Raw genomic sequence first — 21465 nt, 5'->3', positions numbered from 1 at the left:
CACCCGGCCCGATCATCAGTCCGTGCCTTAATGCCGAAAGGAATACTTTCCTGGATTTCTTCACAGCCTATTAGAGAGAGAGTCACCTCTTTTTAAATCACTAAATCTTTGCTACAGAGAGCCTATTTTTTTCTTATTGCGAGCTGCTGTATTTAACGACAGGGATCTCCCCGAAACAGTTGCTTCAGTGACAATAGACATTGAGGCTCAACCCCTGTCACTGAGACCGGGTTGAATGAATGAATGAAGTGGCCGCCAGCAACAGCAGCGGCGCTGGGGTGAAACACACACAACCCCAGTGCCACAGCAAGGCGCCGCTGGAGTGAAACACACACAATCCCAATCCCACAGCAAGGCGCTGGGGTGAAATACACACAATCCCAATCCCACAGCAAGGCGCCGCTGGAGTGAAACACACACAATCCCAATCCCACAGCAAGGCGCTGGGGTGAAATACACACAATCCCATTCCCACAGCAAGGCGCTGGGGTGAAATACACACAATCCCAATCCCACAGCAAGGCGCTGGGGTGAGATACACACAATCCCAATCCCACAGCAAGGCGCCGCTGGAGTGAATCACACACAATCCCAATCCCACAGCAAGGCACTGGAGTGAAACACACACAATCCCAATCCCACAGCAAGGCGCCGCTGGAGTGAAACACACACAATCCCAATCCCACAGCAAGGCACTGGAGTGAAACACACACAATCCCAATCCCACAGCAAGGCGCTGGGGTGAAACACACACAATCCCAATCCCACAACAAGGCGCTGGAGTGAAACACACACAATCCCATTCCCACAGCAAGGCGCCGCTGGAGTGAAACACACACAATCCCAATCCCACAGCAAGGCACTGGAGTGAAACACACACAATCCCATTCCCACAGCAAGGCGCTGGGGTGAAACACACACAATCCCAATCCCACAACAAGGCGCTGGGGTGAAATACACACAATCCCAATCCCACAGCAAGGCGCCGCTGGGGTGAAACACACACAATCCCAATCCCACAGCAAGGCGCCGCTGGGGTGAAACACACACAATCCCAATCCCACAGCAAGGCGCCGCTGGGGTGAAACACACACAATCCCAATCCCACAGCAAGGCGCCGCTGGAGTGAAACACACACAATCCCATTCCCACAGCAAGGCGCCGCTGGAGTGAAACACACACAATCCCATTCCCACAGCAAGGCGCCGCTGGAGTGAAACACACACAATCCCATTCCCACAGCAAGGCGCCGCTGGAGTGAAACACACACAATCCCAATCCCACAGCAAGGCGCCGCTGGAGTGAAACACACACAATCCCATTCCCACAGCAAGGCGCCGCTGGAGTGAAACACACACAATCCCAATCCCACAGCAAGGCGCTTGAGTGAAACACACACAATCCCAATCCCACAGCAAGGCACTGGAGTGAAACACACACAATCCCAATCCCACAGCAAGGCATTGGAGTGAAACACACACAATCCCAATCCCACAGCAAGGCGCTGGGGTGAAACACACACAATCCCAATCCCACAGCAAGGCACTGGAGTGAAACACACACAATCCCAATCCCACAGCAAGGCGCCGCTGGAGTGAAACACACACAATCCCAATCCCACAGCAAGGCGCCGCTGCCTCTTCTCCACATTACATCATGCCGATTGTTTTGGTTCGCCCCACCAATCGGACGCGTTGCCTGGATTCTACGGGAGCCGGAATAGGCCAGTCTTCGTGCCAGGATTTCCCCATCCGGACCAGAACGCATTGCGCAGGGTGCACAGCCCGTTCCTGCAGCTTTAATAGCTCTGACATGGAAACCCCATTGCAGTTCCACGATCGGATCCAGGAGCAGCAGCAGCATCACCGCAGCACCAACAGCCAGCAGCAGCAGCAAGACGAATGGATCAGATGTAACTGCCCGCATGCCACTGCTGCCGACTGCCTGTTCCTCCGCAATTCCTCGCCGCTCACTTTCAGGACCGGTTCTCCCCTTTCCTCCTCCTCCAGACAAGGCAGTCAATTAAACGGCAGCGACTTTTCACCTTCCTCCGCCAGCCATGCCAGCTTTTCGAGACAGTCTCACCACCATCAGTGCCGGCAGCCCAGCCCCAGCAGCAATCGCAGGGAGAGCAATCCCTTCACTGAAATAGCCATGAGCAGCTGCAGGTACAACGGCGGGGTCATGCGGCCGCTCAGCAACCTGAGTTCGTCCAGGAGGAACCTCCATGAGCTGGACTCGGAGTCGCAGCCACTCCAGCCCATCTTCACCACAGTAGCCCCAGAGATCGTGGTGTCCAAGCCGGAGCAGAACAATTCCACTACGGCCGTTTCTTACGGTGGCAGTGCCGGGGGAGGAGGAGGGAATGGTGGGAATAACAGCAAATCGAGCAAAAAGAAAAACAATAACATTGGCTACAAACTGGGACATAGAAGAGCTTTGTTTGAGAAAAGGAAGCGATTGAGCGACTATGCCTTGATCTTTGGTATGTTTGGGATTGTAGTGATGGTCATTGAGACTGAACTTGCGTGGGGGGCTTATCAGAAGGTAAGCAAATGTGTAGAAACTGGCGATTTTCAGGGTCTTTTTGTGTATCAGGCAGTTACCTTGTCAGCAATGTGTAGTGCATTTGTGCATCTGCCTTAGTGTTTTAGCGGTAAAGAACAATTGTAAAAGTTCATCTGTTTTTAACTTCACATTGTCGCATGCACACTTCTATTTTGAATATAACGGTTTCGTACTTTTTGCTTTAAGTTTATTTTTCCCACTAATCAAAACTCAAAATATATTTCTTCTATATTGCAGGGGTCGCTATATTCATTAGCTCTAAAATGCCTTATTAGCCTTTCTACGATTATTCTGCTTGGTCTGATCATTGTATACCACGCGCGGGAAATTCAGGTAACTATATTTTTACTAAAAAAAGGAGTAACTCTGTAGGGGAGATTAATAAGTGTTTTTAATCAAATTTTATGAGACAGCCTAGATGTGAAAAATATTGTCAAAACGCATATCAGTGCACTCACGTGTAAATTAAACACAAATTCAGCAGGAAAAAGCCGAAAAGTTGAAATGTGGGCGATGGGAAATATATCCTGTATTAGACTAACACTTCCTTTAATTCACTAGTAAGAATATTAAGAACACGTGTACTCCTGCTCCTGTTTCGAACATATTTTGTAGTTTCCTCAGGTCAACCCAGCACAGTGTAATATTCGCTGGCTAGCCCAGCGTTCATTGTCCATCACTAATTGTCCTTGAGAAGGTGGTGGTGAGCTGCCTTCTTGAACCGCTGCAGCCCATGTGTTGTAGGGACACCCACAACAGTCCTGTTGGGAAGGGAATTCCAGGATAACAGTGAAGAAAGGCGATAAATGTCCAAATCAGGGTGGTGTGAGGCTTGGAGGGGAACCTCCAGGTGATCGCGTTCCTATGTGGCTGCTGTCCGTCCCCTTCTCTTCAAGGAAGTAAGAGTTTAGATGCGGGGAACTGTTGATTGGCTTTGACTCCTGACTTCTTTCACTCCGATGGTCTCGGAGACAGAGGCACTGTGCAAACCGCTACACTAGCACCTCTCAAAGTCTCCAATAATTCTGGCACCAAAACAATCGCTTTGGAACAAAACTATATTTGAAGCTAAACATGATCATACACATATTGCAAAGACCGTTGCAATTCGACAAATGCAAGTTAAAATTTGGTCTGCACCATATAAAATATTTGAACATCCACATTACAGAATGAGGTATTTAGAGATAAATAAGGTCCATTGTTTGAATAAATTATACCGAGAATGATCTCTATAGTTCCGGCTTTCTGAAATAACAGCATTCACCTCCCATTCCTGACTTGCACACATGTATATTTCAGGGAGTGCTGTAAAAGAATTGCAGATATTGGGCTGCTTTGTTTTTTTGTTATTCCACAGGTGGAAATGTCACTTCATGTGAATAACTGGCTGTGTGTTTAACAGTGTCTGTGATTTCTTAACTCAGCAATAGAGCGGGTCCGATTAATCAATGTCCTGCTTGCATGGTGCTTTAATAATTCAGAAAATACTTTTTGTTCAAATGTTAAGGTATTTCATAATTGCTTTTCTAAACCTTTCGGAGATATGTGTGAATGTTGTCACCGATTGGCAGCCTTGTTATGATTAAAGTATAGGTTCTGAATCGGCCGAGCGCTCCGCCTACATGTCCTGAAAGGTGCTGATGTATATCTGAGCTGTTTTCACAAGCGTTTTGTTTGGGAAAAGAGTTCTGCTGTTTATAATACATTGATTGCTAAGCATAATGGAAAATACAAGATTTCAGGGTGTGTTTTAGGGGAAGCCATAATTCATGAAATAGTGTCTCTTAACTTTGAAATTGCTACAATTTCCTCATGAAAACCCCTGTTTAACTTACTTTATATACACGGAAATCAATCATTTAAGAAATAGGTGTTCCAATTAGCACCGTAAATATCTAGATGTCTGCATTAATAACTTCACGATGAGATTATCAATAATATTCCAACATTGAAGCTGATAGGGTTAGAAAATGAAAGGGGCAATACCAAGGGATTTGGAATTAGGAATGACATTTGGTAATGTTCAGAATATGAAACAGAAAGTGCGTATTAGAGAATAGGGTTACCCCGGACAATGCTGGGGGTTATCATGAACCTGATATTGTTACGGATATGGAATCAATGTTCATGTTCCAACTATCCAGTCGCTTTGAGTGGATTGACAACTGAGCATTGGCTTCGGGGGCTGGGGATGGGGAGGGTGGTGGTGAATGTATCTCAGGTAGCAGAAGGGATAAGTTAAATTGGAGGTGAAAGGGTGAGAGAAAGTGCAGCTCACAACATTGGCGGCGGCTTCTGCTACAACTGTTTTGTTGTGGTGAAATGATGCGTTTTGTTTTTGTAAAAAGGCGCGGGATGACCAGCGTCTGTTTAATGTGTGTGCGGAGAGTGCCTTGCTGGGTTTGCTCAGCCGAGCTCAGGTGTGCTAGGAAACAACTAATAACTGAAGCTTTTGTCGTCTTTTTCCGTTGTGTTGTCTTGCACCCAATTTACAATCCAATGCATTCTCCACTGACGGCCATGGCCAATGTGTGGCGCAGTCCCATGGCCTGGGAGCAGTCCCAGGATTGAGGGAATTCGGCCGAGGGTGGGGCGCACATCGGGGGAGGGGGGGGGGGGGGGGGTCTACAATGAAAAGCAAGCGCTGGAAATGATCGGCAGGCCTGGCTGGGCAACATCTGTACAGAGAGAAATAGAGTTAACATTTCCGACCTGCGACCTTTCGAACTCATTGGGGCTTTGATTGAAGGTCGCCAATCTGAAACGTTAACTTCTATCTCCATAGATGTTGCCTGGTCTGTCAAGGAATATAAAGCAGCCTGAGCAGAGATTAGCATCCTTTACTTCCGCCTTTCCTCCTGATATCCGACTCTCCCACTTTGAGTAAGTCTGACCCATATTGGCGATGAATGCAGGACAGGGGAAGAGAGTACCCGTGAGTGACTAGCGGAAAAGGGCTCCTTCAGTCTTGCAGGTTCAGCCAAGGGGTGAGCTGAGCACCAGATATTGTTATTGAGCTCATAACACATGGATGCGAATTCTAACTCCAACGATGAGGGGCAGGCCGGCAACTAAACCGTGTCCAGGTTAAATACATTTCTTGTGTGAAATCAGCACTTAGAGATTGAAGTGATTTCACCCATTGCTCGCTCGCCTTCGCAAATCGCATCATGCCTTCAGGTTAGAATTTCTCCAAGTCAGAGCAATTCAGAGCGAGGCGCCATGTCACGGACTTTCACCATCTATTCGTTGAATGTATTTGGATGAAATGTGACCCTTCAAACATTAAAATGTTATCATGATTGGGATTAATGTGAGCATTTCGCAATTCGTTCCTGCGTTTGGTTGCAAATATTCATGTTGGACCATTGGAATTTTGATTCAGATTTTGAGAGATTGATTTGAAATAATTTGTAACTGTGAATGCAAAACTAAAAGCGGAGTTAAGGGGAAGTCACTTTCCACTCTTAGTGCTCACTCAGCACCATCATACAGCAGAGTTCAGTAACTCCTCAAGCAGGGCACCACTTCCCATGTCCTCAGAGACTCTGTCTCGATGCCGCTTTATTACACCTGCCACACAAATGAGGTTTTCCAATCAGTAGCTTACTTCAAAATATTTAACAGAAATCAATAGAATGACAGTGATAAAGCGAAAATGGTTCCAAGTTAATCACGATGCATTGCAGAATTCGATTGCAAAAGTGGCATTCTCTTTCACGTGAATTTCCTGATGGGGTATCTTATGGTCCAAATATTTAAATATCCAATTGCTGGCATACAGGCTCTGGCCTAATATTAAGTTGCCCGAAGTCTTGACACTAAAATGTTATTGAACATTTTTCTTTTGTTTATAGTTCAGATTCAACAACATTGAACTATATATAAAGTGTTACGTAGTGTTGTGGGAATGGCTGGGTATTAAACAGATCCATATTAAGGAGAAGCCTGGTCCGTACTGATTGAGAGATCACAGAATCCCAATAGTATAGAAATGGCCATTTAGCCCATCGAGTCCACACCAAACCTGCCTAGGTCCAATCCGCTGTCCTATTCCTGTAACCCCACCCTGAGGGGCAATGACCAACCCACCTAACCTGCACATCTTTGGACTGTGGAAGGAAATGGCAGGCAGCCGGAGGAAACCTACATAGACATGGGGAGAATGTATAAACTCCACACAGTCACCCAAGGTCGGAATTGAACCCAGCTACCTGGTACTGTGAGGCAGCAGTGCTACCCACTGTGCCACCATGATGCCCCTGCCATTATCTAAACTAATAGTGGGTTGGAAACAAAAAAATCTCTGTTTTCCCAAAGGCGCTGTGTACTTTAATTAACCTTTCTTGCTCTATGATATATGTACATGCTTCATAGAAATACAGATTATCTGACACATGCCCTACACACATGCATTTAATTTATTTTAAACATACTTTATTTAAAAACACATTTTGGGGTTCCCCTGGTGTAGATGAGGCTCAATATATTGGCTGCTACATTTTCTACATTACAACATAGGAACAGGACTAGGTCATTCAGCCCCTCAACCTGTCCCACCATTCAATGAGGTCATGGCTGATCTGTGGCCTAACTCCATATACCTGTCTTTGGCCCATATCCCTTAATACCTTTCTTTAACAAAATCCTATCTTGGATTTACAATTAACAACTGATTAACAACAGCTTCAGCTATTGTTTGTGGGAGACAGTTCCAAACCTTTCCCAGCCTTTGAATGAAGAAGTGACTGCACTTCTAAAGTGCTTCATTGATAATGAAATACTATGATGTTCTTTGGTTGTGAACGATACTATGTCAATGCAAGTGGATGCCCGACATGCCTTCCCTCATATATTACTGGAGAAATTCAGTCATACAGAGGATAACATTTTGAGGTTAAATTTCCCAATCTGTGCAGGGTGAGCTAATCTCAATTGGAATAGACCCTTTGTGTTAGAAATTCTGGTCTTGCTCCAGGCTTGTTGGGTACTGGACGACCTTCTTTGAGGCCATGTCCAAGATTGTGGGATTGCGGGTGGAGCCGTGTCCACTAGTGATGGTCTTCAGGGTATCACAACAGCAGACTTTCTCAAACAAGAGAAGATAAAATACCCCACCTGGGGTTCAGAGGAAGGCTTCCACAACTCCTGAAGACTATTCACCAGCCTGTTCCAAGACCTGTTCATGACCCGCAGCCAATACACAAGGGGACGGGGTGGGGAGAAACAATTCAGGCAAGGAAAGAGAGAGAGAAAAGGAGGAGGGAAGGGTAGGCAGGGGCAGGGGGGATAGAAGGGGGGGGGGGGGGATGAAGTGGGGAGGAAAGGATGAGGCGAGGAGGAGAACATTAAGCAAAACACATGGCAAGTAGGGAGCCAGAAAGGACAAGCAGTGCAGACACCCGCGACTGCAACATCAAGGCCAAGGAGGGTGCCAAAAACAGCCCTGGGGGGGTTCTAGGACCAGTGGGTTGCAATACAACCAAAATATTACTGTGGCAGCAACTGAAGGCCGGGGGCACAAAAACAGCCCCCCCTCTCCCCCCCCCCCACGCCCCCCCCCCCCCCCCCCCCACCACACACACCTGTACATTTATCTATTGAAATTCCTCTATAGTATAGTGTCACAGCCTGGAGAAGGGCACACTGTTTAAATGTAAATAATATTATATTAAAAAAAAAGAAATGGGAACATTAGCTGGTATCTGACCGCCTGTGTAGCCCTGAAAGCAAAGACGTGATTCTGGGCATCTGTGACATTTCTACATCCCCATTTGAACACCGTGTTGTTCCTCATTGTCTGGGATCACGCCTAAATAATTACTACTTGAGTGGAGTACCATTGGTACAGCTACACTTGGGCAAAGAGCTGACAGCTAGAGTACAAAGCGAGGGGGGAAAGTCCGTATGGAGGTCCGCAGCTGTATAAATAAACCATGTTTATTCATGCTGCACAGGGCTGGAGTATGGAGCTGTCTGGTGACACTGAATGGCACAGCAGGGCAAATGTGGGGAGATTTCAAAGTGTCACCGACAACGGGGTGATCTTGTGACATTGGTCAGTTTGATCTAGTTAATTTTCAATAAGCTAGAGTGCTGCTCAGAATTCACAAAATCAGTTGCGTTTTGGGGGTTAGATATACGTCTATTGGGCCAGATTCTCCTAATGTCATTCGAGACCTCTGAGTTGAGGGAGCTATAGTTTGTGTGGAAGAAGGTTGTAATTCACACTTTAGGTGGCACGGAGTGAGTGGGCAGTGCTTTAGGTGGTAGGTATACTGTGCTTTCAGTATGTTTCATACAGTGACATCTTCAACAGCGGGATCACATTTCTTTCAAGTTAGATAGCACTTGGTCACAGGGAGCGATTATTATCGATTTTTTTTCTTGCCTTGTTTCCTTTACAATAGAATCATTAGTAACAACCGCATAGAAGGGTACTTGCTACTTCCAAATGCACGGGAGAGGAAGACTGGATACACATTTCAGCACATCCTTTCTGACTCAATTCCGTACAGTCACAGGGATTTTTAAAGCATTTTCAGCTCAGAATTGATGGTGATCCAAACAAACAATTTGAGCGGTTAACATACGCGGCAACACCGATAAATGCATTCAGTTAGGATAATATATATTTTACACACTGTGAAACGGGGTCTGAGATCGAAGAGAGATGATGACACATTGCACCAAACAGCCTTCGTTTGACTCCTCGCTTCACGTTACTGGAATAAATCCGAATCCTCTCAACTCTGGAGACCGAAGACTTCCAACAGACTAAATGGTGGAAATAGTCTTGTCCAATGGGCACCACAAGTTTCAACTGATGTTGGTGAAAGGTGATTGAGAACACCACCTGGATAAGCAGCCAGGGGTGATTTCAGACTTAATTCTGAAGTTTCACCATTTGCCTTTTCATATGAATTTGTATAAAATTAACATGAAATCAATAAGAACCCATTTACATCATGGTGATGTGACCGCCACACAATCCTGCACTGCACAAGATCCATCTTGTGGACATAGGGCACAATAAGAGAAACTTTATTCGAAACTATACAATAAATCAAATTCTTCAACTGAAATACGCACATTTTAAAGGATCTGGCATGTAACATTACATTTCCATACATATACCACAATATGGGAAAGGTGATGAGCTATCCTCCATATTTTAAATGTTTAACATACTTCGTCCCGAATCTTGTCACCATGAGGATAATTTGTAATTTGATCTGTTAGTTATGTTGATAAATATCCCTGGCTTAGTGCGATGATCTGGAGCCTCTGAGGCTGTCTGCTCTGGTTGCATACTTCATTCCGCAGTGTGTGGGCGGAGGTAGCTGGCGGCTGAAGACTTGTATTTTGTTCTGTTGCCAACCCAACCGACAAAAAAAAGTTGTATTCCCTTGCAGGAAAGCGATTTAGGCGCATTGAAGGTTGACTGGCAATCAAAGTACTTTAATCTAATTGTGAACTGTTGAGGTATACTGTACAGCGGAAGGACTCTGGTTTACTTTGGCTTCTATTATAGCGTTATTTGCAGACAGGAACGATAGAATCAGTTCACAGTGGTGTGGCGATTAAAGGATGTGCCACATGGCCTGTGGACCTATTGGGCTTCAAGAGAGGGTAACCATCCCAGGTGGGTGGAGCTCTCCTTGGCAGGAGACATTTGGGACACACGGGCACCCGCCTGGCTGCTGCACATTCTCCTGATTAATACACACCTTTGTGTTTCTAAAACAAGTAAGTGGAAGTGCATAATTACATCTGGCGGTGAGGATAAAATTATCAGGACAATGCCTCTCGCCCAACACTTGAGTATCCTGTTTTAATTGAAATCTAAAAACAAAGTACTTACACAAATGCCTCTCTCTGGGTGAATAGACCCATTTGAGATATTGTCAGACACTGCGAGGTGGTGGTGGGGGGGGGGGGGGGGGGGGGGCGGGGGTGGTGGTAGAGCGCCAGGGCAAACCTGAATTTGCGACGGAGTTTAAAAACGTCTAGCAAAAAAAAAAGAAGACAACCCTAAGTAGTAGAAGCTGTGGCTTTAATTTTGTTTTAAGTGGAGCTTCCGGTTAAAAACGTTTCTCAAAGGTTTCTTTGAAAATAAAACACAGAATGCAATGCTTTAAAATGCTTTAAAAATGCATTAAAAAAAAAATGACCTAAGAGAGCTGCAGCGGGGAAATCAAAGAGTTGAAACTGACACGCTCGCAGTGCCAGAGCAGAGTCTGCAGGTGCAGCAATCACTGCGCCGATGGGCTTCAACCAAAAAGAAGAGAAGTCCTCAGCCTTCAAAAAAGGAGTTAGCAAGTGTAAATAAAAGGCCCCGACAGGACTTTGACCGGTCTCCAAGTGAAATTGACAAAAAAAAGGTCCCAGCATATACTAGTGTCCTTTAGGGAAGGAAATCCGCCATCTACACCAAGTCTCCACGACACGTGACTCCAGACCCACAGCAATTTGGTTGACTCTGAAATGCCCTCTGAAATGGTCTAGCAAGCCACTCAGCTGTATTCAACCGCTACCAAAACACAAAAAGGAATGAAACTGGATGGACCACCTGGCATGAACCAGACACCGGAAACTACAACGTCAAACCCAGCCCTGTCCACCCGGCAAAGGCCTCCTTACTAACATCTGGGGGGGTTGTGCCAAAGTTGGCAGAGCTGTCTCACAGACTAGTTAAGCAACAGCCTGACATAGTCATACTCACAGAATCATACCTTACAGACAATGTCTAGACAGCACCATCACCATTCCTGGGTATGTCCCGTCTCACCAGCTTGACAGACCCAGCAGAGGTGGTGACACAGTGATATACAGTCAGGATGGAGTTGCCCTGTGAGTCTCAACATTGACTCTGGACCCCATGAAGTCTCATGGGTTCATGTGAAACATGGGCAAGGGACCCTCCTGCTGAGTATCGCATATCGGCCACCATCAGCTGATGAATAGTTACTCCTCCATGTTGAATACCATTTGGAGGAAACGCTGAGGATGGCAAGGGTGCAGAATATACTCTGGCTGGGGGACTTCAATGTCCATCACCAAGAGGTACCACCACAGATCAAGCTGGCCACGTCCTAAAGGACATAGCTGCTAGTCTGGGACTGCAGCAGGTGGTGAGGGAACCAACAAGAGGGAAAAACGTACTTGACCTCATCCTCACCAATCTGCCTGAAGCTGATGCATCTGCCCATGACAGTATCAGTAGAAGTGACCACCGCACAGTCTTTATGGAGAAAAAGTCCCGTTTTCACATTGAGGATACCCTCCATCGTGTTGTGTGGCACTCCCACCGTGCTAAATGGGATAGACTTTGAACAGATCTAGCAACTCAACATTGGGCATTCATAAGGTACTGTGGGCCATCAGCAGCAGAATTGTATTCAACCACAATCTATAACCTCATGGCCTGGCATATCCCCCACTCTACCAGTACCACCAATCCAAGGGAACAACTCTGGTTCAATGAAGAGTGCTGGAAAGCATGCCAGGAGCAGCACCAGGCATACCGAAACATAAGGTGTCAACCTGCTGAAGCTACAACTCAGGACAACTTGTGTGTCAAACAGCATAAGCAGCAAGTAATTGACAGAGCTAAGCGATTCCACAATGAACAGATCAGATCTGAGCTCTGTAGTCCTGCCACATCCAGCTGTGAATGGTGGTGGACAATTAAACAGCTCATTGGAGGTGGAGGCTCCACAAATAAACCCATCCTTAATTATGGAGGAGCCCAGCACATATATGCAAAAGACAAGGCTGAGGCATTCACAACAATCTTCAACCAGAAGTGCCAAGTGGATGATCTATCTTGGTTTCCTCCAGAGATCCCCAGCACCACAGATGGCAGTCTTCAGCCAATACAATTCATTCCACATGATATCAAGAAACGGCTGAAGGCTCTGAATACTGCAAAGGCTATGGACCCTGACAATATCCTGCCAAAAGTACTGAAGACTTGTGCTCCAGAACCTGCCGCACCCCTAGCTAAGATAGTTCCAGTACAGCTATAACACTGGCATCTTCCCGGCAATGTGGAAAATTGCCCCAATGTAACCTGTACACAAGAAACAGGACAAATCCAATCCAGCCAATTACCGCCCTATCAGTCTACTCTACATCATCAGCAAAGTCAGGGAATGAGTCATCAACAGTCCTATCAAGTGGCACTTACTCAGCAATAACCTGCTCACGGAGGCTCAGTTTGAGTTCCGCCAAGATCACTGAGCTCCTGATCTCATTACAGTATTGGTTCAAACAAGGAAAAAAGAGTTGAATGGCAGAGGTGAGGTGAGAGTGACTGCCCTTGACATCAAGGCAGAATTTGACCGACTATGGCATCAATGAGCCTTAGCTAAACTCGAGTCAATGGGAATCAGGGGGAAAACTCTCCACTGGTTGGAGTCATACATGGCACAAAGGAAAATGGTTGTGGTGATTGGCGATCAATCATCACAGCTCCAGGACATCACTGCAAGTGTTCCTCAGGATAGTGTCCTAGGCACAACCATCTTCAGCTGCTTCATCAATGGCCTCCCTTGCATCATAAGGTCAGAAGTGGGGATGTTTGTGGAAAATTGGAGAAGACCCCAGAAAGAGGGCAACTCTCATAAAAGGTCCAAAAGCAACGAAGACCTCAAGGAAGAAACAACATAAGACCTCAGAGGGAGCAAGGAAGACCTCACAGAAGAGGCAATGGAATACCTTAAAATAGGCAATGAAGAGCTCAAGGAAAAGGCAACGGAAGACCTCAGAGAACGCAACAATGATTTCAAAGAGGAAGTAACAAAGACCTTGAAGGGAAGGCAAAAGAAGACCCTCGAAAGTGGGCAAAAGAAGGTCCCAAAAGGAGGGCAATGAAAGATCCCAGAAGAAGAACAAGGAAAGACCACAGATGGAGGACAGTAAAAGATCCTAGAAGGAGGGCAGTATAAGATCCGAGAAAGATAGAACTGAAAGACCCGAGAAGGAGGGCAATGAAAGACTCCAGAAAGTGGGCAACGCAAGACCCTAGAAGGAGGACAATGAAAGACTAAATGACCAGATGAAGGACAATGAGAGAATTGCAGAATGGAAACAAGTCAACACTTAATCGGAGACAGACCTGACCAATAGTGGGGAGATGGTGGCCTAGTGGTAGTGTCACTGGACTAGTAGTAGAGAAACCTAGGATAATGTTCTGGGATCCAAGGTTCGAATCCCACCAGGGCAGATGGTGAAATTTGAATTCAACAAAAATCTGGAATTTAACATCTAATTATGACATGAAACCATTGCTGATTGTTGTGAAAACCCATTTGGTTCACTAATGTCCTTCAGGAAGGGAAATGCACAGTCCTTACCCGGTCTGACGTACATTTGACTCCAGACCTACAAAGCAATATGGTTGACTCTTACTTGCCCCCCACTGAAATGGCCTAGCAAGCCACTCAGGCTAAGGGCAATTAGGGATGGGCAACAAATGTTGGTTCAGCCAGTGAATCCACATACCAAGAACTGAATGAAAGAAAAGTGAAGCCAAAAGAGTTTGGCTGAAGTTAGAACATGTAAAAATGAAGGTTCCAATTGTGAAATGCAGATGTCCAATGAGAACATGATGGAGTCCCCTCAGAAGAGATACAGAAATTAAATACTTCAAAAGAAACCGGGAACTATTGAACATAAAGAGGAATCAGCAAAAAAAAAGCTTTGGAGAAGACATTAAAACAACAAGGCACAATGGCTGACAGCAAATTTGAAAAAAAATGTAGCAAAGGTTTACAAAACGAAGTTAAGAAGTTGAAATGAATGAGACAATATAGAATACGCATGGTAAAGCAACTAGAATAAGGACAAGTTCAGTGAAGAATTGAATCGGGAGAATAAGAACTTGAAGGAGGGAAGCTTGGCAATGAGAAATTATCTGAAGAGATAACATTGAGATTTACAGCAGGATCAGCAATTCAGACAAAAGTCGATGAAAAAGATGCTGAATTGAAATGCTGGAAAGAAAAGAAACTTTATCACATGACCTAGGTAACAGGAACAGAATGCCATGACCATTCCTTCACACATGACAGACCAAGATTTTGAAAGAACTGTCAAGCCATAAGACTTTATCGTATAAGTGCCTGCATTGCATTATTAAAAAAAACATTAAGTACATCAAATTGATGTCATAGTATGAAACGTCAGCAGTGGATTAAGTTAGTTCCCCAGTTGTTTCTGAGACTGGACCCCTATCGTACCAAGTAGACATGAAGGGACTGATCGTTCGTAAACGCGTGGACCACTTGAGTAGAGAGAGACACTCCAGCAGTCAGTGTTGCCATTGAACACGTAAGTCTCGGAGTACCTGATCGACCTGTTGTAGACATAACTGATGTCTCTGTGGAAGAAAGTAGTAATGAACTTCCTGTGCTAGAAGTTAATGTTCCCGTTAATGTCAATACTATGGAAGCATCTCAGACTACAGGATTACGCCCCTCTATAAGAAACAGAAAACCCCCTCAAAGACTCAATTCATAATTGTCCAACTTGTGTATATAATGTTCAGTTAGAAATTAGGACTGAGTAACTTAGTTATTGAAGATTGTATAAGGGAGTTAAAAGGGAAGGGCTGTGGTAACTTGTGGATTCAAACTATCATCACAGTTTGTACTACAGGAGAAAGGGGGGCTGATTGGTTTGCAAGTCAACTCTGATTGGCCAAGGCATTGCCATAGAGAAAACTTGTCAACTAATTTACAAATATTCACTACAAGTCCCCTGACGCCCACAGCTACCTCAACTACATTTCATCACACCCCGCTTCCTGTGATGGCCCTACTACATTCTCCCAATTTTTCTGTCTCCATCACATCTGTTATATGATGCAACCTTCCATGTCAGCATTCCTGACGTTTCAGTTAAGGCAATTAAAGCGTTTGCGAACAACACTGCTGATAATAATCAGAACCAAACAATGCAACCATTTCCTTTGAACATATAGGGATTTAAAAAAATTAAATCCCAGATCCTACGGAACAAATACGAAAGAAAATAATTCATTTGTACATTAAATGGAGGGGCGCCAGTGTGGCGCAGTGGTTAGCACTGCTGCCTCACGGCGCTGTGGACCCCGCTTTGATCCCGGCCCCGGATCACTGTCCATGTGGAGTTTGCACATTCTCCCCGTGTTTGCGTGGGTCTCACCTCCACAATCCAAAGATGCACAGGGAGGTGGATTGGCCGTGCTAAATTGCACCTTAATTGGAAAAAAGAAGAATTGGGTGTTCTAAATTTTTTAAAAAAGAAGTGGAAGTTGCAAAGAATCTCCAGTAAGCCCACCCAAAGTGGAAGTGAGCAACAGAAGATTTAATTGAGTGACAGCGGGAGCAGATCTGCTGTTTCTGGCTCAAAGTACTCAGCTGCTTGATCCAGTTGCTGCTGTCAACATTTTGCCTCTGGGTTCCCCAAGCCCTGGGACACTTGACCAGCCAGTGTTTAATTTAAATTGGTCTCTCAACTGCACTGTGGGAACTGGATTTAAATATAATATTGAAGAGTGTGCTAATGATGCAGGTTGGGTAGACTGGCAGTTTGGTATTCTCAATCAGGTTTCTGTTAGTCCACACTCTCTTTACTCAGCTTGAATATAAGAACTTGGAGCAGGAGTGGGCAATTCAACCCCTCGAGCTCGCTCCACCATTCAATACAATACAATCACGGCTGATCTCCTCTTGGCCTCAACTCTACTTTCCTGCCCGTTCTCCATAACCCTTCAACCCATTACTCATTTAAAGTCTGTCCAGCTCCTCCTTAAATTTACTCAAAGTCCCAGCATCCACCACACTAAAAGGGTAGTGAATTACACAGACTTACAACCCTTTGATAGAAGTATGTCTGGTGTGGCGCGTCCCCGGAATTCTCCGTCTCGTCAGCCGGCCAATGGGGTTTCCCATTGTGGGAAGCCCAACGCCATCGGGAAACCTCCGGGCTGCCGGCACAACGGAGAATCCAACAAGTAATTTCTGTTTCAAAGCTGCATAACAACTGCAACTTTTACCATGTCTAAGTTGGTTCCAGCATCGAGTGATAGATTGCTGATGATTGTGGAGACTACAAGACCATAAGACATAGGAGCAGAATTAGGCTACTCGGCCAATTGAGCCTGCTCCGCCATTCAATCATGGCTGATATTTTCTCATCCCCATTCTCCTGCCTTCTCCCCATAACCCTGATCCATTTATTAATCAAGACTAAACTTGTAAAGGTATCAACAACCTCTAGGGTCACATCGTCAATGCTGATAATGGCAACATCCTGGACATTGACATTTGTCTCCCTGATGTTCATAGTGAAACCAAACTCCTGACAGGCGTGAGAGAGTTTGTCCATTTGTTGCTGCAGGTGTTCCTCAGTATGGAATGTAAGTGCCACATCATCAGTGTATAGCAAGACTCTGATGAGGATTTGCTGTACCATTGTCTTAGAACCTAGAGAAGCAATGATTAAATAGTTTCCGTGAGTTCTGGTGTGTTATTAGACACCCTCTGTAGATGACCTGAATGGATATGAGAGTGGCAAAGAGGAATATGCTAAAATGTGTCACTGCCAAAACACAACCCAGCAGGCTCCACTGTGGATCTTAAAGAGTTCCAAAGTTGCTCCATCATAGCTAACCAACCCCATCATGTTGTCATGGAAAAAGATCACATTGAACACTTCAGCTGGCCGCCGATTTTTTCCAGCAGCTTCAAATGGTTAAATGCTTTGGTGAAATGGATGAAGGTAATATATTGTGGTCTCCTTTGTTCAAGACAATCATGTGAACTATAGATCTTCTCGTTCTGAAACCAGACTGGGCTTCTGAGGTGATACATTCAGCCAAGATCTACAATCTGACAAAGGCAACACAGGCAAAGCTCAGCAGGGAGATGCCACAATAGTTTTTGCAATCACTGCAGTTGCCCTTATTTATAAAGGTTACAATTTTTGCATCACACATATTTTAACTCACTGCCCCCTCCCTCTCGCAGAGACTGAGAAGTTTATGCAGATACTGAAGGTCTATCATGCTTGATGAGTTTGGGTGGTATATCATGAGCACCCAGAGACTTTCTCATGACAACCATGTTAGTAGCTCCTCCACTGTGTGTTTGATATTCAGCTCTGCCATGACAGGCAGGCTTTCTATGTTGTCTCTCCCTTCCTCAGTGACCAGGTTCTCCCTGGAGTACAACTCTGGGTAGTGTCCCACTCACATCTCCAACTGTTCATTGCATTCAGCAATGACCTCCACTGCCTTTGTTTTCAATGTTGCCAGCAAGATATTTAGATGAAGGTCTGTCTTTGGTCCCACTCTAGATTTTAATCAGGGTTTACTCCCTTAGCCTTCAACTCTCCCGAGATATCCATAAGGTAGTGTATCTATTTGCCAATAGCGAGGAGTTTGTTTCACATGTGCCAGGGCATGTCCACATGCTGGTGGGCCTACACACCCAATATCTTAAGACTAAACCTCCTCCAAGGTCCTCTGAAACTTTAGCCTGGGGCCATGAGGGATTCCATCTCTGTGCATCACCATGAAGAGGCACATCTCAAGACTTGCTAATGGAGAGGCTGTGTACTGACGGGGAAATACTTACATATTTGGCTCTCTTTTTTACATTGTTACTAGCCAGCAATGTGGGCTGAAATTGAGAGACAAACCAGCAGAGTAAAGCAGAAAGCAGGCTAACTCTATTCACCCACGTACTCGATACTTTACATCAACTTGTTGAACACATACAATATGTTGGTGAAAATCTCTTGGTTTTGTCATTTGGACAGTACAAATTCATTTTAACTTCACAGAGGTTTGTTCAGAATTGACATCGTACTAACTGAAGGTTTTTGAATCATTTAGATGCAATGGTATTGCTCTTTAGTTTTGTGGTTGCAATGTTAAACATTTTACAATAAAACAAATGCTTTTAAAATATAACAAAATGTATGATCATACGAATATAAGCAGTTCAGTGGTATGTTACATTTAGCATCGACTCCCTAAGCTTTGCAATTGGTATCAATAAGATTGTTAAAATAATGGTTTATGCTGGACAATTATGAGCTGATTTTGCTCTTCAACTGAAATCTAAAAGTAGGAATAACTGCTATTCTACAAAAAATGTGTCTTTTAAAAGAACTGCTCTTCATATTTTCTTCAGAGAAGCATCTAAACTATTGGTTTTCACACTAAGGTTCTCTCGACCACTTAAGCACAAAATTGAATTAAATGGTAAGAAGTCTTACAACACCAGGTTAAAGTCCAACAGGTTTGTTTCAAAAACTAGCTTTCGGAGCACTGCTCCTTCCTCAGGTGAATGAGGAAGGATCAGTGCTCCGAAAGCTAGTGTTTGAAACAAACCTGTTGGACTTTAACCTGGTGTTGTAAGACTTCTTACTGTGCTCACCCCAGTCCAACGCCGGCATCTCCACATCAGAATTAAATGGTGACATAGAGGGTCAGTTTTGGAGGGGGCAGGGTTGGGGGTGAACCATGCCCAAACATAGTCGGAAATATTTCCAGTGCTACATTTGTTAAAGCATTATAAAGGCATCCTTGCTCTCAGCATGTTTGGAAGTTGCAGTTGACCAGACTAAGGCCTTATCCAGTTGCTGACTTTGTTTAGTTAACACCTGCCTATTGGTGTGAGTGTATTTCTAATACCTGATTTCCTCTCTGAGTTTGCATTCACTGTTGTTTGTTTCCCAGAGGCCTTGTTTCTTTCAGACATTTTGCTGAACATGTCATGACATATGATGCTTGCTTATGTAGAAAAGTACTCTTCGGATTACAGAATATACTAATTTGTCTTGTAACTTCACCACATAATAAAGCCAGTAACAGAATTGTTTCCCCATTTCTCAAAGCAACCCAGTTCATGAAATATAATTTCAAACATTAAACTGCTTCTGTTGTAACATTGACTTGTATTGAGTGCTTGTGGGATATCAAATGGCATAAATATGATAGGCCACCTGAACATCACAAGTACTGAAATACGTAAAATAATTTAGATATATAGATTAGAACAGGGTGTGAAAGGAAAATCTTAATTAGTTCAGTGGGATTTTGTGATATTTCTAAGAGGGGCAGTCGTTGAGGGTGTAAGGTAAAGATGGGTTGAAATTATACTATGTGATACTAATAACAAAGACATTATACAATCCTGTGAAATCCCTTTGCTTTTTCAGCAAATACATTAACATGGATTAGCAACTTTGTTAAAATAGCAGACAAAACAATTTTGGATCGATAGGTGTATAAATAGTTCTCAAAATAATGCTATACTTTATATACATTTGTTCTTTAAATGTAGGATAGGTTCATACATATTCAAGAAAATTATGTAATTAGTGCTTCAATATGGGTAGTTTATCAAATATTCTGTTGCATTTTATACAAATAGAGATAGTTTTTGTTTCAATGTTCATTTGAGCTTTTCTATATGTGTGACATTGACAGTAAGTCATTGAATCATTAAACACTGAGAATTTACCAGTATGCTGGATACAGGTTAATTTGATGCTCATTTTCAAACAGGGTGGCAAAGCAGCTGCAAACTATCACCTGTCCCTCAGCTCACTGAGCCAGGCCTCACATAAAGTTCTCCCTGCCCCAGTCTTGAATTTGCAGATTCTTTAGTTTCTCTCTCTTATCACCAATCATATCATGAGATGCATCTCCTGCTCCCTCTACCCACTCCCATCAAACTCCTGACCACTCAAATTTTCTTTGGTCACCCAAGTTAGTTGATATTGGATGGGATTTTCCAGCCCGTTTTGCCAGTGGGATCTTCTTGTGCCCCCGAAGTTGACCTCTAGTGCGGTTTCCTCAGCGGCGGGGTGGGTGAGTCATGCAAATTACCATTGACAATGGAAGGACTGGAAGATCCAGCTATGGGGAGGCTGGAAAATTCCAGCCATTGTTAATAGTTCACTCTCCTGAGATACTTCAAGTCTCCACTACCCCCCGTCCTACCTTCAAAACTGCTGTCATCACCCCTCTCTGCAAAAAAACCACCCTTGATCCCTCTGTCTTTGCAAACTATTACCCCATCTCAAACATAATTTTCCCATCCAAAGGCCTTGAATGTATTATTGCTTCTCAAATCTGTGTCCATCCTTCCTGCAGCTCCATGTTTGAATTCCTCCAATCAGATTTCCTCCACTGCCACAGTATTGAAACGTCCCTTATCTGGGCCACATGTGATATCCTATATGCCTGTGATAAACTAACCCTCCTTGTCCTCCTTGGGCTGTCTGCAGCCTTTGGTGCAATTGAACACAGTAGCCCCTTCCGTTGACTCTTCTCTGCCGTAGAGCCGGGTGGGACTGCCCATGCTGATTCCATTCTTATTGTCACCATTATAGCCAAGGACTCACCTGCAGTAGCTTCTCTTTCGGCTTGTGTACCTTTGCCTCTGGAGTTACTCAATTATCTATCCTCGGCCCACATCTATTTCATGTCTACATGCTGCCCCTCAGCAAGATTATGTGAAAACACAATGTTCCACATGTACGCTGGCTAGATCCAGATCTACCTCACCACCACCTCTGTCAATCCCACCACTAACTCTTATTTTTCACACTTCTGGTCCAACATTACTAGATGAGCATAAATTCCCTTCAACTAAAGTTTAGGAAGATCAAAGCTATTGGGCAGGATTTCCTGCTCCACGCACCCCCCCCCTCCCCCCGCCCCCCGCCCCCCTGACCCAGCTAATATGTTTTGTGGAGATAGCCCATCATTGGCTGGTGGCGGGATCTTCCCGTCTTGCCACTGACAACAGGGTTTCCCATTATTTGCATCCTCCACCACCGGGAAACCTAGGGAGGGGGCTCACCATTGGCGGGAGCAGATAATTCCAT

General features: G+C 44.6%; 1 protein-coding gene across 3 annotated transcripts in view; it reads left to right on the top strand.

Annotated features, from left to right (window-relative positions):
* Nucleotides 1-1516: 1516 nt before the first annotated feature.
* Nucleotides 1517-21465, top strand: part of kcnn2 (potassium calcium-activated channel subfamily N member 2) — a 208224-nt gene continuing 188275 nt past the window's right edge. For 2 of the 3 annotated variants that reach the window (XM_038805074.1, XM_038805075.1), the window contains exons 1-2: nucleotides 1657-2547; nucleotides 2806-2901. In XM_038805074.1, coding sequence (XP_038661002.1) covers nucleotides 1657-2547; nucleotides 2806-2901 — 987 coding nt within the window. Of the gene's footprint in view, nucleotides 2548-2805; nucleotides 2902-21465 lie in introns of all 3 variants that reach the window. The other variant, XM_038805076.1, reaches the window with a different exon arrangement.

The sequence above is a fragment of the Scyliorhinus canicula genome, chromosome 8 (genome assembly GCF_902713615.1).
Source record: "Scyliorhinus canicula chromosome 8, sScyCan1.1, whole genome shotgun sequence".
In the NCBI taxonomy this organism is placed as follows: domain Eukaryota; kingdom Metazoa; phylum Chordata; class Chondrichthyes; order Carcharhiniformes; family Scyliorhinidae; genus Scyliorhinus; species Scyliorhinus canicula.
The sequence above is the reverse complement of the archived record's forward strand: the minus strand, read 5'-3'. Positions and strand labels throughout refer to the sequence as shown.